Genomic DNA, 22,785 nt, shown 5'->3' with positions numbered 1-22,785 from the left:
AGAATGAGTGAGACAGCAAAGGTATCAAATACAAACAATACAAACTGGCAAACAAGTGTTTGTTTTTTTGATTGAATTGCTCCTTGGCTCCACTTCTTTTTCAGCATTTCACTCGTCTTTATTCTCACCCTCTCCTCCACCTTTCCTTCCATCATCCTTTGCCTCATACTAATGTAGAGAAGCAGAGAGACGCTGTTAGACACGACTGTTGAACGCGTGACTCGTCAGGGCCAAAGATGTTCCCAGAGCGTTCAAATGTAAAGCAAAGGACTCTTGACCAAGCACATCGATGTTTGGCGCTGGTGCAGAGATTGGCCTCACATTTCATTATTACAGAAGACAGCAAGGTGTCTATTATTCAGACTGGATGGTCCTGGGAGGCACCTTTTTATTCATATACAAGCTTGTGATTTTTAAAAGGCTTTGATAATGTGTGCTGGCTTGGTGTACAAATATACAGTATCAACATCAATATTCAATATAGTGTGCTAAACTATACTGTACTATACTGGGATCCCCCATTATTTAAAATCTGTTCAGGTGAAAGAAAGTGATTTGCCCAGCACTGGAAAGAAAAACTCTTAGTCTGCTTTCTTTAAACAGTACAGTTGTTTCATCTACACAAGGAAGCTGAGTACAGGTGTGGACAGAGAGCATGTGCGGTCCACACAGAGACGTTTCAGCTGAAGGTTTGCCGTTCTAATCTAGAAAAAAATTATTTTGTGTCCACAAGCTCCGCTGTATGCTCTTGTAGCAAACTTGTTTTCCTTTTCATTGTTTTCCTTCCCCTCTTCAGTCCCTGTGGGGGACGTGTGGAGCTTGTTCGAGATTTCAAACCTGATCATAAGGGTGAGGTCTGCGGTTTCTGGCTTTCTGACAGAGTTGTTTGTGTTCTCCAGTTCTCACAGGATAGCTCACTCTGGGAGTGACACAGTACAAGACTAAAACCAGCCTTTGTAATTCTTCTGTTTGTTGTCATCCTTTATCCAACATCATCATTTTGCTGTGGTCTGCTGTAATGAATAGACTTTATTGATTTCATAAAGCCGAATGCCAGAACGTGTGTATTCTTTCCTTCCTAGTGTACAAACTATTTGCACATTGCTTTGACAATATGGATATACTCACCTTCCAGTGGAAAACACACATTAAAAAGCATGTGCACTCACTCATATACACATTCTCTACATTCCCTAAAATAGAAGCCTTCTGTGCAGAGGATTACATTCAGTGTTTTATAGATATTTTTCTTTGAGTCAATGCTCTCAAAGGATTGCTGCACTGTTGGTGAGTCTTTAAGCCATTGAGTGAAACAGGACTTCAGCACAAGAATTTTCCCAGATAAATATATGATATCTCCGAACAATAAGAGCTCGAAATAGGAACAAAGTGCTTTTGTTAGTATTAAAAATTAAGAGAGGACAGAAAACTGTTTCATAAAAGATGGAATGAGCTTTCTCTGGTTTACTCCTAAATTGGCAGTAAGCTTGATGCATTTAGGCAATAAAGGACTGAATGCAGAGCTGCAGTTAGAGCTGCCAAGTGAGACACCTAAGAAGTTCCTGTATGACACTCTGTATATGAAGTCTAACAGTTGTTCATCGTTAATTTCAGAAGATGTGGTCAGATGTGTTGAAGGCACACTGGACTGCCCCATATCGAACCTGCTAACACTTTTTCTGTGCCCAAACGTCTGATGCATCGGCTGCTGTGTATGTTTTTTGTTCATTGTGCTGCACTTTGGCCAGAGGGGCCGATGGCGCGATATGGCAGCCTCACTTCTGTCAGTCTGCCCCAGGCCAGCTGTGGCTACAACTGTAGCTGCCTCCACCAGTGTGTGAATGTGAGAGTGAAAGAATAGTGGAATTGTAAAGCGCTTTGATGCAATCCATTATTATTATTATTATTACTGCTGTGTGTCTTGATGTTTCAGTACTCCACATCAGAGTTAAAAAAAATACTCACTTTTCGTTCTTGTCATTTTGATTTTGTTATGGAAAATGACCACACAAGCATACAAGTGCTGACTGCAAATAAACTACTGGCTTGGTGTTTTGTCATAACAGATGCATAGTTGCGTGCAATTTTGTGTTTTTCCATCCATATGGCAGGATTTGTCTTTGCCAATGGGGCACTTGCAGGTGCTTTAGTTTACTGACTGACCCTCAAAAAGGTCCAGCTCGTTCTCCAGCCCGCTGTCTCCCTGGAGCGTCAATTAGCGCCGTCAAATCTGCTGCTGTGGCTCATTTACAGACACACTTTCCTTTGACATCTGGTTTCTGACGCACTGGTTTTTAGCACTAGTGCTGTCCACGAAGGGTGGCTGGCCTCTCCCTTAGAGATAGGGTGAGAAGTTCAGCCATCCGGGAGGGGCTCAGAGTAGAGCCGCTGCTGCTCCACATCGAAAGGAGCCAGCTGAGGTGGTTTGGACATCTGACAAGGATGCCTCCTGGGCACCTCCTGGGTGAGGTGTTCCAGGCATGTCCCACCAGGAGGAGGCCCCGGGGCAGACCCAGGACACGCTGGAGAGATTATATCTCTCGGCTGGCCTGGGAACGCCTTGGTGTTCCCCCGGATAAGCTGGAGGAGGTGGCTGGGGAGAGGGAGGTCTGGGCCTCTTTGCTTAGGCTGCTGCCCCCGCGACCCGGCCTCGGATAAAGCGGATGAAGATGGATGGATAGATGGATGCTGTCCACGAGCAGAGCGACTGCTGACAAGAAGCACATTAACCCAGAAAAACCACATCTTCATAAACCTAACCAAGTAGTTTTGAATATAACCAAGAATGTTTCAGCAACTAAATCAAACTGAGTAGTGATTTAAATTGAAAGTACAAAATACTGAGCTATCCCTCAGCCTCCTAGCACATACACGCATTTATCAAATCCTACTCTTATATCGGCAACTCACATTAAGAAAGAAATCAACCTGGAGCAAATAGTTGAAATATACAATAATTGTCAATAATGTACCGATCAGTGTACGATATCAGGATATTCCTAAAAATAGTTTTAATATAGACTATTCTAAAAGTAAGATGGCCTTGCAGTCACATTGAGCCCAGTCTAATGGTCGAGGTTGAACAAGTACACAAGTACTGCTGATACTACTGCTGCTCAAAGAGTATTTGTAATGTTGCTAAAACTTTTAAAAGACCGCAGACTCACGGCATCAGTTTAGTTTGCTGACTGTTGCTAATGTAAGCACGGCCAGCACCAGCAGTCTGTTTCCCAGCAGATTATTGTGCACACCTGTGCACAATGTATTCATGCATTATGAAAATATGCATTTAACCAATATTTCTGATGCTAACCAGTGGGAGCAGCAGTGTTTACTCTTCTAGTACAGCGGTCCCCAACCTTTTTTGCGCCAAGGACCAGTTTATGTCCGACAATATTTTCACGGACCGGCCTTTAAGGTGTCGCGGATAAATACAACAAAATAAAACTAGTACCGGTACCGAAAAAAGAAGATTTATTCATAACACACGTGAAAAGACCCAGGAAAACCGAGTTAACGATAAAAACGATAACAAAATAACGCTGAAAACCAATAAGAACCCGGAAAAACAATCAATTCACACCTGAGCCTCAACTCTCGCGGCCCGGTACCAAACGACTCACGGACCGGTACCAGAAAGGAGGAAGCAGTTTAGGTACACACTAATAATGATCTTCCTCTTGACTTACTGTAGATGTGAAGAGGTGATGGAAGTCAAAGAGATTAATTTGGTCAATCGTGATGATGTATTGTAACAGACCTGGATGTTTTTTGTTACAATAACTTACATGATCGATGCAAGACACCCTGACTTGTGTAGCACGCCAAGACCACTTCTCATAATTATTTGACCTAACTAATCTGATGAGTGCATCAAGTTCTTAAATAACTGGAATTTGCATCTTACACGATATAAGATATTAAATTTACATTTAGAGGGGTGATGTGCTTTATACCATGTGGCTGAGGCCATTAAATTACACTCATTAAATTACAAATATCCTTTAATGCCATGCATCAAATTGTTTCCTAATGCTGTTCCAAAAATCCAGCAACGCAGATTATAGTAATTTGCATATTTGCACTGTGACAGGGTCACACACACACTAAAAAGTTTGCTTTTGCATTTGTGGTTAGAATTCAGCTTTTCTTTGAGATGTGAAAAGAGAATTATTTTTGGAGGTCACCATAGACATGCTGCTGCCTCTGCTTTTATTCTTTCCTTTCATTCTGCTTTTTGGTTCATTACCGGAGATGTAAGACACCGTTTGTATCTGTCTGAAAAGGTCTTGTCGGGGAAATGTCATCTCTCTTTTACATGGTGATGGAACTCTGGTGAACTTGATTGATGCTTTAGAAAAAACTGCTTTTAATTCACTCAATTTCAGTTTCAACTCAGTTTTATTTATTTACAGTAGCCTAAATTCACAACAACACAATCCTATCATATTATAGAGAAAAGCCCTACATTTAGACAATCCCCTATGAGCAGCACTTGGCGACAGTGGGAAGGAAGAACTCCCTTTTAAGAGGAAAAAGCCTCTGGCAGAAGCAGGCTCAGGCATATGCAGCCATCTGCTGAGACTAGTCAGGGGTACGCTGGGAAACAGAAAAGTAACTTCACTTTGCAAGTGGACGTGTGCAGTGACCTGAAAGTTCACGTTAAGCTCAAAACAGCAGATTCTTGCTGTACCTGCCTTTTTCTAAGCTTCCCTTCTGCTTGCTATTCTGTTTGTGCCTGTTTTTGTCACATTATTTGATTCATCTGCCGAAAGGGCATCGGGGAATGACAGTGTGTCCTGTGCGCTCAGCCAGCCTTCTCTGTAAATAAAGGTTTAAGTTTGTGCTGCAAACTTTTTTCCATGGCAGCAGCAGTCTGCAGACGATGGCATGAAAACCCAGCATGCGCTAAAGCAGTTTCCACTGAGCAGAATAATGTACCATCTGTTGAAACACTGTCACCCCACAGCTTTGTTTGGCTCCCAGCAAACATTTTGACATTGAACTGTTGTTGATAGGAAGCACTGCGCCGTGTTGAAAATGAAAATTGAGACAGCATCTGTACTTGGCTGTTTCCTTCGCCAGAACCAAAATACTGCATTTCAGGGATCCAGAGCTGCTTTGATCTTTTTTATCATATATAATATCATGTAAAAGCTTTGATTTTGATTCCTGCTTGAGATCTTGAAGGTCACATGTTTATTCATCAATATTGAATCAATTCAATTCAAAATCAATTCAATTTATTCATTGAATCAATTCATTATGCCCCTCTAGATCAACAGATTCCCTGTAACACGCAGGTCCACAGTCTGGACACGGTTCCACTTCGACCTGACGAATGAAAGCTATAAACCGACATCAAGAACATTTACTTCTGTATGCAGAGGTTCAACCAGCATTCATATTAGACAGATGTATTTTAACTAGGCTGTATAATAGATTATTGACTTCTTACTCCTTTTTATCCAACATCAATATGAACTAGGTCATACTCATATTTCGCTCAGCTGTTGAATTTTTGACTAAACAAGCAGCAGATGTGAAATGATTTCCTCTAAACCAACACAGACACTTTTAAATTAATTTTAGGCAAAATTGACAATTTAATAACAAAATTCGGCAGAACAGAGGTGTTAGGGTGAGTGAAAAGCATTTTTTTTCCTGTTCCAATATGATGAGGAAACCCTGGCATCTGGGATCTGCAGATATCGAGTACCGATCTGATGCTGGTGTTTGAATTTAGGAAATTCTGCAATGTTCAGTAACGTTTTAACATGTTTAAAGATATAAATTTATACAGCCAAGTACATTTTTGGTATTAATTTAGAACAATTCCGCCATGCACATATAATAATAACTTAAGTATGATGTAATGTGTATTTTGGTTTCAGCGATCCACTGAAGTTTTGTTTGTTTGTGTTTCGAATCAAACGAGCCTCCTGCTCGACCATCTCTGATTTCCATAAAAATTATATGCTAGAAAATGTGAACATTTATAATGATTACTGTAAAATTTTAGCTTCGTGTATCAAATACTTTTCAAGGCAGATTTTTTTGAAAAATGCCCAGCTGAGCCACCTTCAGGCCTTTTTGTCACACGTTAAAATCTGAGGCAATGTTTTGATCTCAAAGTCTATTAAATATAAAAGCCTGAAATTTTCACTGATTTTTCTTATCAAAATAAATCAGTCTGTCATTTGGGACAGATAAATAACATCAAAAATATATCAGAGTATTGATGGATTAAAATATGAAAGAAAAACATCCAGCACTCATGAAAAGCCTCATATGTGAGCACACATTCATTAAAAACATGCAGATTGTATTTTGTTGGCATATTTTTCATTTTGACACCACTACAAACTCAAATTCTAGAAGTTCAAGCAGGAAATGTTGTAAAAACCGGCAGGTTTGAGATGGAATGACCCCACTGGTGCTGCCCATCTTGTGTTTCCACTTTGGCTGGCTGACCAGGTTGGACTTCATCTGATCGCTAGACTAGTGATCTTCTACAGAAGCAGCTTGATGCTGTCAAAGAACATGAAAACAGTGACCTGATCAACTAGCCAATAGGGCAAAATGAGACTGTAAGTACCAGAGAAGTTGGTTAGCAGCCTCTGAAGATTTGCATACTGATTCATTTTTAAAAAAAGAAAAAAGGATGTAAAATATGCTTGAACAGCCATTATTCTGCACAGGCAGACTGCCCAAGTAAAGCCTGTGTGTGGGAGACAATGCCTTGGTCTGTGACTGGCTGAAAACACGTTCTGAGTGAACCCAGTAGGTGTGTGTTGTATCACATGTAGTGACTGAGAAACTCACTAATCAAACGATGGGTAAACACATTTATCGTGCAGAAATGCCGACTGATTGAATGTTTGACAATGAATTGTGCCAAGGACAGTCCATGGCAAAATTTACTGTAGGGCTGTAACTGGTTTGCTATCATATAAGGTTAGGTTTAATACAGTTTTCTACTATAGTGATTTCTAACCTTGCTATTTGTAGCTCTGTTCCAGCTGATGTGATAAATATTCATTAGAAAGTTACAGTTTGGTGAAATTCTTCTGATATGGAGCATTGCATAGATTTTCTTTGGGAGCTGTTTCTCACGCAGAAATATTAATCTAGGAGACGTGACCTTTCTTGAGGACACAAATGAAGCAGTTTTGTGTTTTTCTCCACGACATTTGAATGATACTTAAGAAAACAGCAAGAAGCTTGTAAAAAAACAATGAGAATGCACTTTGAAAGTGTCTGAAAATGACTGATTGTGACTTGTTAAAAACCTAAAGATAGAAAAGAGACTCGTGTGTTCGTGCAAGAAATAAGAAGTGTTCTTATCATTTTGTGGTGGAAATCTGGTTTGTGAAGGCAGGCTAAAGCTAAACGTGTGTTCTAAAAGAAAATCAAATGTTGGTCTTCAAAGTGTTATTGTTAGAAGAAAAAACACTGAGCTTGCTGTAAATCCAGCTGCAGATTCTAAATATGTTTGCATGAAGTTCAATCCAGCGCTCTCTAATAATGTGTCAAACTGTACTGAGCTTTGAAGTGCTGCATTCAAAACCAGGAGATCCTTAGCAGTCAAACTGGGACTTAACTGCTAAGCCATATTAACGATCGTACTCCAGGAACTATCTGGGAACGACGAACACACCGAGCCTGCCTCGCTCTCTACCTCCTCTCCTTTTCTTTTCATCTGTGTTTTCACAAAGCAGAGGAGCTGAGTCTTTGAAAAATGACCTGAGAGAGAAAGGCAGACAGCAGCAAAAGAGGAACAAGGGGGAAGGGTTTTAGCGTCGCACAGGCAAACTCAAGGGGCCACAGTATTAATGGGGAAAGGGCTTCAAAGCTGTTGGTGATGCACAGGGGCCCCAAGCAGGAGATGAGGTGTTAGGGTGCGGGGTGGAAAAAGATGGAAAGAAGAGAAATGAAAGGGAAGGAAGAGGAAGGGAAGCGAGAAGATGCTTTTCTCTTTTCTGTCAGAGTGAGGTCAGCCACTAACTAAATCTTCAGCTTATCATCTTCCTCTCATGCTGTGGAATCTTAGGTCTAGGCGTGCTCACTGGAAGAAGAATAAGGTACACTTATTATCTTTGACACTACTGTATAACTAAATGTCACATTCCATGTTTTCTGCTTCTGTTGCTATGCTGGAACACAACAAAGATTTCCAGCCCATTAAAACTTTTGTTCTTGCTGCTCTGAAATCTTTGAGTGGATCACTGGAAGTTTGCATTAGACAGCAGGTAACAGATGGACGTGGCCGCCCTGACTGAACAAGCTTATAATAGTCTTTTCACTCACTATGTCTCTACACAGCACTCTGCATTTAATCATTAGTTATTATTAATCTCTGGCTCTCTTCCACAGTGTTTCTTTTGTCCTGTCTTTCTCCCATCTTCCCCAACAAATCGTGGCAGGCAGCTGCCCCTTCCTGAGCCTGGTTCTGGCCAAGGGAGTTTTTCCTTCCCACTGTGGCTGAGTGCTTGCCTGTAAGAGGTCATCTGGGGCTTTCTCTGTATTATTGTAGGGTCTCTACCTTACAGTATAAAGCATCTTGAGGTGACTGTTGTTGTGATTTGGGCTATATAAATAAAATAAAATTGAATTAGTGTTTTAGGTGCTGTGTTGTTGTTTTGTTTTTTTGGAGCAGAGGATAAAGTGCTAAGATACAGTCCCGATCAAAAGTTTAAGACCACTTGAAAAATGGCAAAAAATCATATTTTGCATGGTCACCCTTTTTTTCCTCTTATTTCAAATTAAGAGGTGTTTCCAGTCCCTTTGCAAAAGGTGTATCAAATCAAGACCTAGTGATTCAGTCTGCTTTTACAAACATTTGGGAAAGGAAGGGTTGTTGTAAAGAGCTCACTGAATTCGAGTGTGGTGCTGTAATACGATGCCATCGATACTAGTCAGTTGAGGTTATATTATATCTACACGTAGTGATATGTATGAAGTGATAAAGCTACATGAAAATGAATGCTGTCTTTGTTAGATGTCATGCCTTGTGTATACTCTTTGTTTGTTTGATTGAGATTTGTAATTTATTGAACTGCTCAGGTTGCTAGTTGTTTGAACTTGCAAATCCACTGAAGCTTAATTAAAATGGGCTTTTAGTTTGAAGTGGTTAACTCATTTCATTAGTGAATTTAATACAAAGCTTCATCACCTTTTATTATTGTGCACACATGCAGCAGGACTTATCTTTCTATGTATTAAACACAAAAAACACATATAGAAACACACACACTTGTTTATTTTTGTTAAAGAAGAGTGCCTCAAACAGTGCATGCTGGGACGTCTGTTACTATGCTAGTTATGCAAGGTTAGTTTAATGGGTTGAATGAACCCTGAGATCTGAGCAGAAATATCAGTTTTGTGATAAACTGACTTTAATATTACAACATTTACATGCACAACATTTGAGAACTGTGCTAAAATCTTATCTAACATTTTATGGTGTCATCAGTAGCAGCTTACAGTTTGTTCAGTTCATTCAATTTCAGAACTCCAGTCACTGAGCTCTATATGTGTTTTGCCTGAGGAGGACATTCTTTAATTAGGCTGTCAGTAGCAGATTGACAGCCCCTCCACCCCTCAACTAAAACATCAATATTAACTGTTAACACAAATTTAATAGGCTATCAGTTAGTTTTACTTGTGCTGATTCACCTCCATCCATCAGGTGAGTAGTGACCAGTATGGGCTTAGTACCAGGGACAGGTACAAAGAATTTTTCCTTCTGTGGAACTCCATGGAAAATCTCTAAGTGTGAAACCGTCACTGGTGATTACCCCACCAACCCCAACCCTAAATTTAAGCAAGTAGGAAATATAATTTAGTTTTTATGCAATTGTTCTCCCAACTCCTAGTAACTGGGGAACAAAGAAAATAATCATTTATAATAAGTAGGTTCCCCTCTTCTCCAAATGTTAGGATTATGGTTACTACCTATGATGACCTCAGAAGGTTAAAACAAGGTAGAAATATTCACTTTATTCAGAATTATTCTATATGAAATACCTTAGTGAACATGAACTTTTCAGAGTATTTTTATTTGTCTACTGCCCATACGCTCTCAGCTATTCTTTGCACAGTGCCAAGTCTCCTCCTGCTTAGAAGTTTGCAAAGAGCTGTAAATCTTCTCTATATTGTGCTATATATACACTTGGCTTCCCATGGCTTTAAAAGCTAGAACTCTGTGTGATGTCTGGCTGCAGTAATGCAGTGCTGCTTACTGATTTGGTTTTGTTCTGTTGCTTTCTCATGAGCGACTGGCTGGAGGCTGTTTGGGTGAGCGATGAGGAGCGCTGTCTCAATGAACGGCTTCAGGGTGGCCAGGGGTGGAAAATGGAATGTCACGCAGACACATATGCATCCATACACAAAGACAAGACACAGATGTTTCATACTTGAACACAAAAACTCAGTGGTCCTTGCACAGTCCAACCTCTCCCCCACCACACACACACACACACACATCGCCAGTCTTTTATCTCACTCTCTCTCCTCGTCTCATTTCTTGTTGCACTGCTTCGGGCTGTGTGCAAATTCATTCACTGTGAAAATGGAAGGCAGCTCCACGCTGCACACTTTCATTTAGTCTCATTCAGTTAGCCACAGACTCTCTGCATGCTGCTCTCACCCACATTTCAGTTGAAATTAAAGATGTCTAATCGCTTACGCAAACTGACACAAAAGTAATTAATTTCAGAGTCAACACCACACGCCCAGTCTCTAATTTTCTGGGGCCTTTGACGTCTCCTCAGGGTGGATGTTGCCTGTAGGCTCCGACATTGTGTCTGATTTCCTATTGCAGAACAAGTATTGTGATTAGCAAGGAAAGCGATTGTGCAGATAAAAAAAAATGTGGTCTTCTATGGGGTCAGAGTCGTTACAACTACATTAAATGGACTTTTAACATTGGAGCATTGCTCCTGCTGTTTTTAAATAACTCTCAAATAGTTACATTTCACACATTCTGTGATAATGGTCGCATGCAGGAAGTCATCACTAATCCCATTCCCTTCTCTTTTTTTTGCAGATGCGTAGTACTCGAGGTGTATCCATTTGGCCTGTGGGATTTGTGGGTGGCAGAGCATATGAGCGCCCCCTGGTGTCTGGGGGTAAAGTTGTGGGCTGGTACACTGGCTGGAGGCCAGACCGACCTTTTGCCACCGACATGGCAGGTAAGAGGCAATCTGTACATCAGCTAAAGTGCAAGGATTACTTGGTCGGACATAAATATAACGAGCTTCTACCATCCATGTCCCCATATCCAGAGAGATATATGGATCCGGATTAGTGTTTTATATTTTTTTAAAGAAAAGTAGCTAAAGGTTTAGATCCATTTAATGAATTTGGCATGAATAAGTTGGTTTAAGGTCAAATGGTCCAAAGGGAGGACGCAGACAGCTCAAGTTCCAAAATCTAAAAGATGAATTGTTAAACTGAACGTGTCCTATGTGGACAGTCAGCTGACATGGCAAAGAGTTCAAGTAGACATTTCACAATAAAAATCTAACACATTTTATTATATTAAACAAATGTCTGTGGCTCCCTTATTACTAGCAAAGTGTCTGGCCATTAAAGCAAGATGCTGTACTTAAAACTATAGAAAGAAATCAAGGATATCTTCTGAGCTACACAGATATGCAGACAGTTTCGTATGTCTTCTCTGTCAGTGACTTCTTTATCGGGGGGGGGGGGGGGGGGGGGGGGAGAGAGAGTTGAAAAGAAAAATTATAAGTTATATAATTAAAAAAATGTTATTCTTATGTTCAAACTTTAAAGTTGTTGGGATCAGTTTTTCCCAGATATTTGGTGTTTAGATTTGCGTTTCTTATGGGCATTTTCTAGTTTTTGTGTTGCTGAGAACAGTATCAGCATTCTTGTTTATTAAACTCTTAGTAAAACCAGTGTTCCTGTGGCTGTGCGGTGTATGGAGCACATGGAAGGTCCTTGTCACTCAATAGAAAACATTCATACTGAGCATAATTATTCCAAAATTTATACAAAGCATCTAAACATTCATAGTGACATTTTGTGAGGTGGCTTAACATTTATAACATTGCTCCTTTGGTATATTACATTAAGTTCATGTGACTTAGCCTAAGCACCGTAGTGCAGATAACAGGTATAACCCACTTTTTTTGTGCTGACTTCACTTAATTTTCTTAAGGCAATACTGTTGCATACATATTACATATATGTGGTTTATTCAGTAAGGTTGCTTGTAGCCAGCCAGTATGTTTGTCATGAATTTATCCAGATTTATACAATTTTATTACTGACTCACTATTACTCAAACCACAGATTTACTTGCTGCCAGCGAGTAGAACTTGCACGACTTTTTCCAAATGACCTGTCGCAACTAATCGGTGTATATGTCAGGCAATCAGTAACAAGAAATTGCGGTGTAGAAAAGCTAAATCATGTTTGCAGCCAATCTGACTCAGCATTACTTTTACAGTGTGACCAATGGAGAGAAGTAGATTGTGCAAGTGGTAGATGTCTCATTCTGTCTGTATCTCAGTCATAGTTTTAAAAGAGATCTGCACCGGGCGTGATCATCAAGCGCTTTAAAATCAAATCAGCTGGTTAAATGTATCATTAGTGTGTGAATGGGGGAGTGAATGAATAGTGGCATTGTAAAGCGCTTTGGGTGCCTTGAAAAGCGCTATATAAATCCAATCCATTATTACAGTTGATAGATACTGTATCAGTCACTGTGAGGCTTTAGAATTCAGGTCACGTGTCATCCATCTGTTGGTTTAACTCTTACCACTCGTTGCCAAATTGTGGATTACACAGCAGAGTTATTTGAATAGGAAATTGGCCATTACATGTGGGGCTATGAAATTGTAAAACAGGTTTGCAGAAATGCCACTGCACTCACTCTGAATCTGTGGGTGTGCTGAGTCAGGTAATAGAGGTGACTATGCAACTTTGGTTGCTTTTTTAACTTCTTTCTGGAAGCTTCAAAAGGTTTTATTGACGAGTTCATTGATTACAAAACAGTTAAAGCCAGTTGGAGTGTTTCGGCCTGCTGGCTTTCATCAAAGCAGGAAACCAAACAGAAAACATTACTCCGTGTTCCCTGTGTCCTGAACTTACCTGCTTAGATCAGACAGCTTTTCTGTTGAGCTTTTGTTTTTTCATGGATTAATTTGCCGTAAAATGAGATCCGATCCTTCCAATTTAATGTTCTGATTGTAAGACCTCCACATAGGACCTGCTGTGCTACTTTGGCTGATTGTTTGTTCCGGAGAAATCACCACATGGGATTGTAGAGCGCTGCAAAACAGTGCTGAACAGCAACAGACTGGGAGGAATTTGAATTTAAGGAAGCCAGAGGGGTGAAAAAAAAAGTCGGAGGCATCAGGAAACTCGGCAGCTGATGTATTTTAAATAAAGCAGATTCTAGAAACACTCCTCAGATGACAGCTGCTGGTTACACCTACCTGTGCCGGCACACCTATCAGTCAAAGCAGCAGCTGCTGCCATCTACACATTACACCTACAGAATGGAAACCCATGCCCTGAAGCTCCCTGTGCCCAGTTTTTGTGCTGATGTTAATGCCAGAGGAGGTTTGAAACTGCAGTTACTCAGTCAGCAGAGCACTGGTGACTTTTACACACTGTGCACCCCCACTTTCCCCACTTCATGGCTGAATTTCTCTGGTTCCTGAGCACTTACAGCTGATCATGGAATTTCTGGGAAGAAAGCAATTTCAATTTTTGTTGCAATCATGGCAAACGACACTCGAATACAGTGAGCTCTTTAAAACAACTCATCCTTTCCAAAATGTTTGTAAAAACAGACTGCATGAATAGGTGCTCGATTTTATGCACCTGTGGCATAAATAAAAAAGAATAAACCTGTGGAATTCAAAGATCAAGACGTGTGGCCCTTTTGGGACCCTTATTTTTGTCTATGTGGTGTGTAAATAAATAGATGTCTGAATTAATTCATTGCACAAACCAGTTTAGTGATTGACTATGTTATGCAGGACTACCTTATGACCTATGACTTCTATTATATTTTTCCAAAGAATAAATAGCAGCCTGAGTGCCCAATCTAAGTGCTGAGCTCATTTTGGAGGAATTCAACACTTACAAGGACAAAAGGATAAGAGTGTAATAATAATAATAATAATTATTATTATTATTAGTAGTAGTAGTAGTAGTATTATACAGGACATTTATGCCAGAAAATGTTTTAATGGCAGACTGCACTAATATGTGCTTGAATTTATACACTGTGGCAATGGAACTGAAAACCCTTGAATCCAAAGGTTAAAAGGTGTTGCCCAGTGTGTCCCATGTACAGCCAGCATAAAAATATCCAAATGTACATCTATTGTACATTTGGATATTTTAACATCTGTGGGGACTGACTTGCTATTGGCCTCAAATGGCCATTGTAGAAAAGACGTTTTTGGCCCTTGCTTTGGTTTTATTGATTTAACACTTAAGGTGTCCGCTTTAAACAAAAACTAAAGCCACTGTGTCTGACCCCAAACTGGTCGTTTTCATTTGATCTTAAGAGAATTATCAGACTTCTTGGCTTGTCTGCAGATTTTTTAGTGTCTTTTAGCTTGTTGAAGTCTACTGACTTAGTTCATTCTCATCATTCTGCTTGACTTGCAGCAGGCAGTTGCTGTCAGAGGTGAAAAAGTCCAATTAACAACTGCAACACCTGCCAGCAATAAACATCAAGTAAACATTTACATACTGAAGCTAGTGGAGCATTTCTCTCATGAGTCTCTCGAAACCAAAGCAAAGCTAAAAGGAAGCTGATTTTTGGACCTGTACAGTCAGGTGGACACATACATGACCCCATACAGGATGTTTCAATAAGTAACTGTTTGCTAAAGTTTTCCATTTGAATGTTTTGCCTTGTTTACAATATTTACAGCTGGCTCCACTGCCCCCTAGTTGCAGCTCTAATGGAGGTTTAAACAAACAGTCTTATTTAAGGCGGAGTATGGAAAGCTCAATGTTCAAGTGTCACGTGATCATATTGTAATTGGATAGTTCAAAAAATGGGAAACAAAAAATAGAGAATGGGAATAAGGAGCTTTGGCATCTAATTGATTTAATAAGAATATTAGCAATACTAGCCTAACAAGCAGCACTGATGTTAGCTGTATTAGTACACTTGGTTCAAAAGTAATGTTCTTCAAAGATAATGTTCACTCTGCAGTAATAATCCACAGCTGCATAGCTGCCAGATACTTTCTGGATTGGCTTTAAATCTCAGACAGGAAGCTACTTCCATGTTTTAGTGTTATTAATATATGAAATCAGCGTTAAATCCTAAACTGTAGCCAGATTTTTGGTTTTAGGGATTTCAGATTGTCATAACTGGAGCAGACAGTTACTGGCAATGACAGGTGTCCTGTTTATGTCATCAGGTATATTGGTTTCATTGATCACTTCATGCTGTTGATGCAACACACATTAACCTTGTTTTGTCAACTTTGTGTTGGCAACAGAAAGAAAGCCTCTAAGTCGTGACCAAACTTTAGCACAGAGTGAACCGATGTTACTCCACAACTTTGACGGCATTAATGAAAAAGCGTGTGCGAGGTGTGTGAGTTCTGAAGAGAGCACTTCATTCTAAATTGGTCCTTATATTTATAATCCACTTAATGGAGAGCAAAGCAGACATCCCCATCAATCTGTTTACATCTTCATATCTCCTGTGTAAAAATCCAATCAGACTAGTGATCAGCCTCCGAGCTCCATTTGGCCCGAGAGCAAATAATTCATCACACTGACCAAATAATACCACCCTGCCAGTCCCCAGTTATTATCCCACTTCACCCGCGCATACACTGTATTTAGACCCTTTGTGCAAGATGCTGTTTGTAAAATGTTTAGAGAAAGTGACACAATAGCAGGCTATAGCGATTGCAGGCTTGTATCGTTCCAAACCCCAATGAGGACACACACAGCACACGTGCGCAGGTTGGCCCCTGGGATTGGTTTTAATTAAATCACGATAACAGGAGCGGGCCAAGATCTCATCCCTCCATTCTCCCTCAAACCATCACCTAATCACACACAGCACATACACTGACACACACACACACACACACACTGTAATTATCAGCCCCACTTTTACACCACACTATATAATTACGCTGTCAATTTGCAACGCTAAGATTTACTGCCGAGCCCTGAACACAAAGCATTTTTTTGCTTTAAATTCTGTGAGGACAACAATGGCTGAGCCGGGAGAGCGAACCAAACTTTGTTCACTCTTAAATTATTATTCATGGGATTTACAATAGGGTGTCTGCAGAGTGCTGAGTGAGTGCCAGTGCGTGTCCTAATAGTATTGTGTTATACAGTGCTGTATTGTTAGCAGACCACTAAAGCTTCCCATCTACTGCTCGGTCTCATTTAGCCAGACACAAAGGATCCCGGACAATGATGGTGTGGAGTACTATTCACCTCAGCATGTGTGTGTGTGAATATGCACATGTGCACACAGACACACAGATACAATTACATCATGTGTCTATTGGGGAAAAAACACAGGCAAACACACACCTGCAGGCACTTGAATTGATACAAGTAGACAAGCGTTCATGTTCCATGGCACGCACATATTCATGCATGCAATTTTCCTAAAGTGCATCACAGCTGCAGAACAGAGCAAATGCGTTCATATGGGCTCACAGAGCAAATGCAGAAACACAAGCACGCACAGACATGGCAACACAAAGACAGTCTCTCGGTTGTTCAAGTGATGCTTACGCTTTGGGAGTGCTTCTTGAGATCGGAACATGAAAAATGTTTAACCCCCTAATAACCCCAGTGGACCCGAGTAAGAAGTTGAACTCAACAGACTGAAAGTGCTTGGGGACACATATACATATCAATTTGGACAGGTTCAAATTTAATGTAAAAGTAAAATCCATTTTAATTTGGCAGTATGGCTCTGCTAATGTGGCGCTCGGGAGCAAGTCTGACAAGTAACACAATTTGTGTAATTTTGCCACCATAGTGCATTTTAAATCCAACAGTCAGGACCGAAGTGCACACTTTCAGATTTAAATAGCCAGTGATAAAGGTGTCAGAACCAGAGAATCAGGCCATCCTAATCAATATACGATCATGGCTCAAGCGTTGGAAGTTTGCCTTGTAATCGGAAGGTTGCCGGTTTGAGCCCCGGCTCGGACAATCTCGGTCGCTGTGTCCTTGGGCAAGACACTTCACCTACCGCCTACTGGTGGTGGTCAGAGGGCCCGTGGCGCCAGTGTTTGGCAGCCTCGCCTCTGTCAGTGCGCCCCAGGGTGGCTGTGGCTACAATGTAGCTGCCATCACCAGTGTGTGAATGGGTGGATGTGTAAAGCGCTTTGGAGTCCTTAGGGACTAGTAAAGTGCTATACAAATACAGACCATTTACCATTTTACCACTGCTGATAACTTACATATGATTGCTTACGCTGTAATTCAGTTCAGCTCAAAAATGGAGAAGGAAATGAACAAATCCTCTGGCTCAGTTTGCTAATCTGTGGGGGGTTCTGTTTTTTTTTATTGTTTTTTAAAATTTTGTCCTGGAATCCAGATTTACTTGCTCCTAAATTGTGCGTAAGTATAAACACAAGTAAAGGTAGTCTGAGTTTGTCTATTAAAAGTTCGGGAAAAAACACATGAGTACTTTTTGATAAAAAGAAAGAGAATTTCTTTTTTTTTTTTTTTTTTTTTTTTTTTTTCTGCCTGTCCCGTTTGGCTCTTTTGCCATCAGAATTATTGTCTAAAGGCGAAGAAAGATGCCCAACGGATTTTCTTTACCAAATTGACCATCCCAGCTTTGCCGTAATGGTCCATTTGATTCACCTTTTATTCTTTATTTTATTTTCACTTGCTGAATACGGGACAGACTTGACTGGGGGAAAGAAAAGGGAGAAAGAAAGAGGGAAAGAAAAACAGTTGAGAAGAGGGACGGGGGAGAAGGGCGAAAAACAAAAACCAACAGAATAAGCAAAAAAATAAATAAATAAATAAATAAAAAAATAAAAAAAAATACATGTATCGATCACCTGGATCACCTGTTGAGAAAGAAAAAAGAAAACAAGCAGAAGAAAACGAGAGTAATACAATAAACAACATCACAATGATATATGGGAATATGACAGTAAATACTAAATATTAAACATTATTGTGCAGCACGTAAGATCGACAGCACAGTGTGCATTGAGGTAGGAGCCAAAAAGGGTGTAGTTTGTGTGTGTGATCACCCGTGTGTACACCTGTGAGCATGGACGCGCTTGTTTTCTTAAAAGGTTCCCTCATGTAATGATCTGCTAGAGGGTGTGGGGGGCCACTGCCCCGTCCTCCAGGGCATGAAGCAGGTATGGAGGAGATCAAAACTCCAGACATCCAGAGGCCCCCAGAACACAAGAGACCAAGGAAGACCAACAGAGGGGCAGCCGTGCCACTGTCCCAGAAAGAGCTGAGGAGAGTCCCAGATGAGGGGTCACCCAGCAGCCACGGAGCAGAAGCCAGGGGGGGTTGCAGCGACGTGCCCGTGAGCTCCGCCAGCAGCCAGCTGTGCCTGAGTGACCGAGCCCCAGGCTCGGTCACTCAGAAAGAGAAATTTCTATGTGAAAATTATTACCCAGCTTTCAGCTGCCTTTCAGCCAAGCAAATGCACATGAAAATAATCATACTTCAAAGCAAAGATGCAATAATTAGTCACACTTGCTGATGAGTAGGATGTAATGTGCTATGGGTGTCTTGAGAAGTTTGGACTTACAGTACAGTACACAGTTTCCTGAACTCAACACCTGGCGTTGGATTGCCTTTGTTTCTCACTTCTTTCTGTCTGATTTTGTCTGTTGTTCATTGTCAGGTGCTTGTAATCCCACTTGCCACTTGTCAGTCACATGGTGTGGTTGAACTTGACACCTTTCTCCTTGGATGTTCTGTTGTTCTTCTCATTATTTAAAACAAATTAAAAAAAAAATTATCTCTCTGCTACACACAACACAAACTGTTTACTTGAGATCTGAAGCAGATCTAAGAGGAACACTGTTGTGGTGTATGAAAGGGTGACGGAGGTTCCAGGAGAAGGTCATTCGTTTTTAGCTTATGATTTCAGTGTCACAGTACTTTGTTCTTATGTCTGTTTTTACCCTGGATAAACTCTTTTGCACTTCCTGTCGATGTCTTAACTGGAACTAAATCAAAGAGCAATGGGCGGAGCCGAAGAGATGAATAAAGTGAGAAATGAAAACTGAAAACTGGGTGCACACATTGCATGCTAACCTATAGCATAACAGTGTGATCACACAGTTCCCTCAGGCTATCAAAGCCTCACATTACACCATGCTAATGTTAATCAATAAAGTCCATAAGGCTGTGCCAGACATTGCTCTCGTTTTCATTTTACGTTCTATTCACGTTTCAACTTGCTTTCAATTTCCTCATTTTACTTAGTTATGTGTGTGCTCTCTGCTGTAGCAGGCAATTGTACTGCACAGTGAAACAGAATGATAGCTAACTACAAAGACGAATTTACTTGCTGGGTCACAATAACCTAGTAACCATAGTAAGCTAACAGCTAAATCCATGCCTGTAGGTGAGAAAAGTTAATTACATACCTAAAGACTCAGACTGGCAGCAAGCTATAAAGCTAAGGATACAAAAAGAAGGTATAAACCACAGCTAAAATCACAGAAAGATGCTACACAGTTCAGACAGCTCAAAAGTCATAGTAAGACAGCTAAAATGAAGCCGTTTGGGGTTGGTTGTTGTGTACAGATTTTAGTTTTAATTCTAAGAACCTTATCTTTTAAGATAAAAAGCAGGCTTTAAAAAAGATGCAGTCCCTATTTAATTCCCTGTGTTTGATAAGTACATATATAACCTCCACATGATGCGCTCCTTTGTCCTCTTAATGTTTCTGCATCATGCTGTTAGCACAAAATCAATGCTTCATTTCTCAAGAAGGATTTTATTGTGAAGCATATTTTGTAAAGGTGCTCTGGAAAACTCACATTGTGACAGTACACATGTCCTCCTATCATGTCTCAGTTGGGTCATCCATGGACAGAACGTGCGCTCATTCAACTGAACACTCATTCTCCCCTCTCACCGTCAAAGACTGCAATCTGCTCCAGATATCAGAAGGATTTTAAATGTGTTTTGCCTCATCATGCAATATTTCTACTAGTGTTACTATAAAGGTCAGCCCAGCTATAACCATAGCATGTACAGCTAAACGTATAGCTAGTGATGAAGAACAGCATATAATATAATACTGTTAGTAAAGGAAACTGTCTAGCTTTGATACTAGATGGTGAGACTGACTAACATATCCAAAGGCACCCTGTCATGGTCCTGGGTTTTTGAACCCCTGAATTTAATGTTTTTGGACATTGAATTCTTGCTATTAATAATTTATATCAATAATTATTAATACTTTTTTGTGTGGTCGTGTTGTTTGGACTTGCCTCCTTTATTATTAAATATTAAAACATTTGAGGTTACTAGGTCACTACTAGCAGAATAATCCGTTAGTTGTTTAGTCAGAGGGACCTGTCCCAGACTCTGTGAAGTAAAATGGGCCTCATTCACTAATATTTGTGTAGAACAGGGTCTTAATTCCAGCAAAAGAGGAATCGACGTGGAGACTCAGAGTTCATGACACATGTGCACTGGCAAATTTTGTTTTTACCACTGTATGTTGGTAAATCTACACACAGCCACACCCTCATTTCTCCATGTAAGCCAACACATTTGCCTTTGTTTGCATTCAGTTCAACTCAGTTTTACTGATACAGCGCCAAATCACAACGACAGTCGCCTGAAGGCGCTTTATATTGTAAAGTAGACCCAACAATAATACATGCAGACAACAACCCAACAATTATATGACCCCTAAGAGAAAGCATTTCGGTGACAGTGGGAAGGAAAAACTCCCTTTTAACAGGAAGAAACCTCCAACAGAACCAGGCTCAGGGCAGGGGAGGGAAGACAGGACAAAAGACAGAGATTATTAACAAATATGATCCAATGCAGAGAGGTCTGTTAACACATAGTGAGTGAGAATGCATGGAGTAAGTGGTAAAGTTTGAGAGAGTTAAGGCAATAATAATTTTACTGCTGAAGAAATTCAAGCCATTTCCAAGGTGGAAGTTGGAGAAACACTTTTCAAAAGTGTTTCCTCAGGAGTAACAACAGTAGAGAAAAATGATGCGTGGGCTGCAATAAGCCATGTGGTTACTGTTGTATCCCCTGCAGCACTGACTCCGGCTCAGGTAAAAAGGAAATGATTCGACAATAAAGTCGAGGCAATAAGAGAATAATGGACCGGAAGAAAAAGGAATCGAATGGAAGACATGGACCACTTTATCTGTCAGCCGAAGCTGTGAGACATGGCAATTATTTGGAAAACATCTCTAAGAGTGATATTACCCAAATATTCAATCACTACAAATTTTATTCAAGAAAAAAAAACATGCATTCTATTTATACAGCGCCAACAATGGTGATCTCAAGGCCTTTCAAAGTGGTCTGCATACCCACGTCCTGCATACCCGAATGGCCAGGTTATCCACAACCGGCTGGTTCAGCGGGATGCAGTGAATGACAGCAACAAGCATAAGACTTGGTAACATGAAGGACAAGCCACTATCATTACCAAAAGGAAAACAATAACAATAACTGGCCACAAAGCAAAAGTCTAGGACAGGGGTTGGTACCAGGTAGCTCCCACAAGCTTTGGGAGTCCGCTTGCCTAATTTCTGATTGGAGTCAGCTGGCTAAGGTGGTATTTAAGGCCTTTTTCTCACAAGTATTGAGACAAGTTGCAGCTTTAGTCGCTAGGCAAAAATTAGGCTTTTGTCTGAACCTCTAACCAGGGTCTAAAAAACTGTCTGTCTATTTTAACATACTTATCTTCAGCATGTGGCTTTTATTCCTACTGTGAAGCACTTTGTAACTCTGTGTTTTGAAAAGTGCTTTACAAATAAAGTTGTTATTCTTAGTATTCATTATATCTGTAGTCACCTAAAATGTTATGAAATATGTTACCACAAACAAAACCAAGTGTTTAGATCTAAGAACTTAAATATCCCAAAAGACTCAGCAATGAGCCATCTGATTCTCACAGCTCCTGCCTCCAAACACTTGCCTACTGTGCTGTTATTTAAAATGAATAAGCTGTGGGTTCCTCCTGTCCACAGCACTGAATATGTGGCAGTTGGAATGACAGATTATTTAAACGTTGGTGAAATGGAAATTTTTACACTTTATGCATTGAATGAAATCAGTAGATGGAGCTTTGATGCGCACACCAGTGCAGCGCGTTGCTCCATTAGTGTTTGGCAGTTAGGGATGGGTATTGATAAGATTTTCACGATTCCGATTCCATTTTCGATTCTGTTTAACGATTCGATTCTTTATCGATTCTTTTTAAAAAAGGAGAACACTAAGGTCGATTAGCTTAGAACTTTGTTTTATATCTTCTCTTTGAACAAGACAGAAATTTAGGAGTAACACGGCCTTACAAACCCAACAGTGAGATCTTAGATCCAGCTTACGGCTCTTCAATGGGGTGTCACAGGGTCCCCAGTAAAAAAATTGTAAATGTAAAATAATAAAATAAATATTCTTCTGTAGCAATAACAAAGTATAACATAAATTATTCTGTAGCAATTACACAAGAATATCCAGTAATGTCCCTGCCTACAATTAAACACATTCACTTACAGAAAATCATCTGCTGTGGCAAACGGCTGCAAGCCTTTGACCACA

The 22,785-nt window shown here is 40.3% G+C and overlaps 1 protein-coding gene across 2 annotated transcripts in view; it reads left to right on the top strand.

Moving 5' to 3' along the window:
• The window catches only part of b3gat2 (beta-1,3-glucuronyltransferase 2 (glucuronosyltransferase S)), a 68,020-nt gene that overhangs the window by 21,323 nt on the left and 23,912 nt on the right, over positions 1-22,785 (top strand). For both annotated transcript variants that reach the window (XR_015719929.1, XM_035915447.2), the window contains exon 2: positions 11,051-11,195. Coding sequence is in view for 1 of the 2 variants with exons in the window: in XM_035915447.2 (XP_035771340.1) it covers positions 11,051-11,195 (145 nt within the window). In the remaining variant the exon portion in view is untranslated. The remainder of the gene's footprint in view (positions 1-11,050; positions 11,196-22,785) is intronic.

This window comes from Neolamprologus brichardi, chromosome 13 (genome assembly GCF_056152115.1).
Source record: "Neolamprologus brichardi isolate AB-2024 chromosome 13, ASM5615211v1, whole genome shotgun sequence".
In the NCBI taxonomy this organism is placed as follows: domain Eukaryota; kingdom Metazoa; phylum Chordata; class Actinopteri; order Cichliformes; family Cichlidae; genus Neolamprologus; species Neolamprologus brichardi.
Note: the sequence above shows the minus strand (reverse complement) of the source record. Positions and strands in the feature narration are given on the sequence as shown.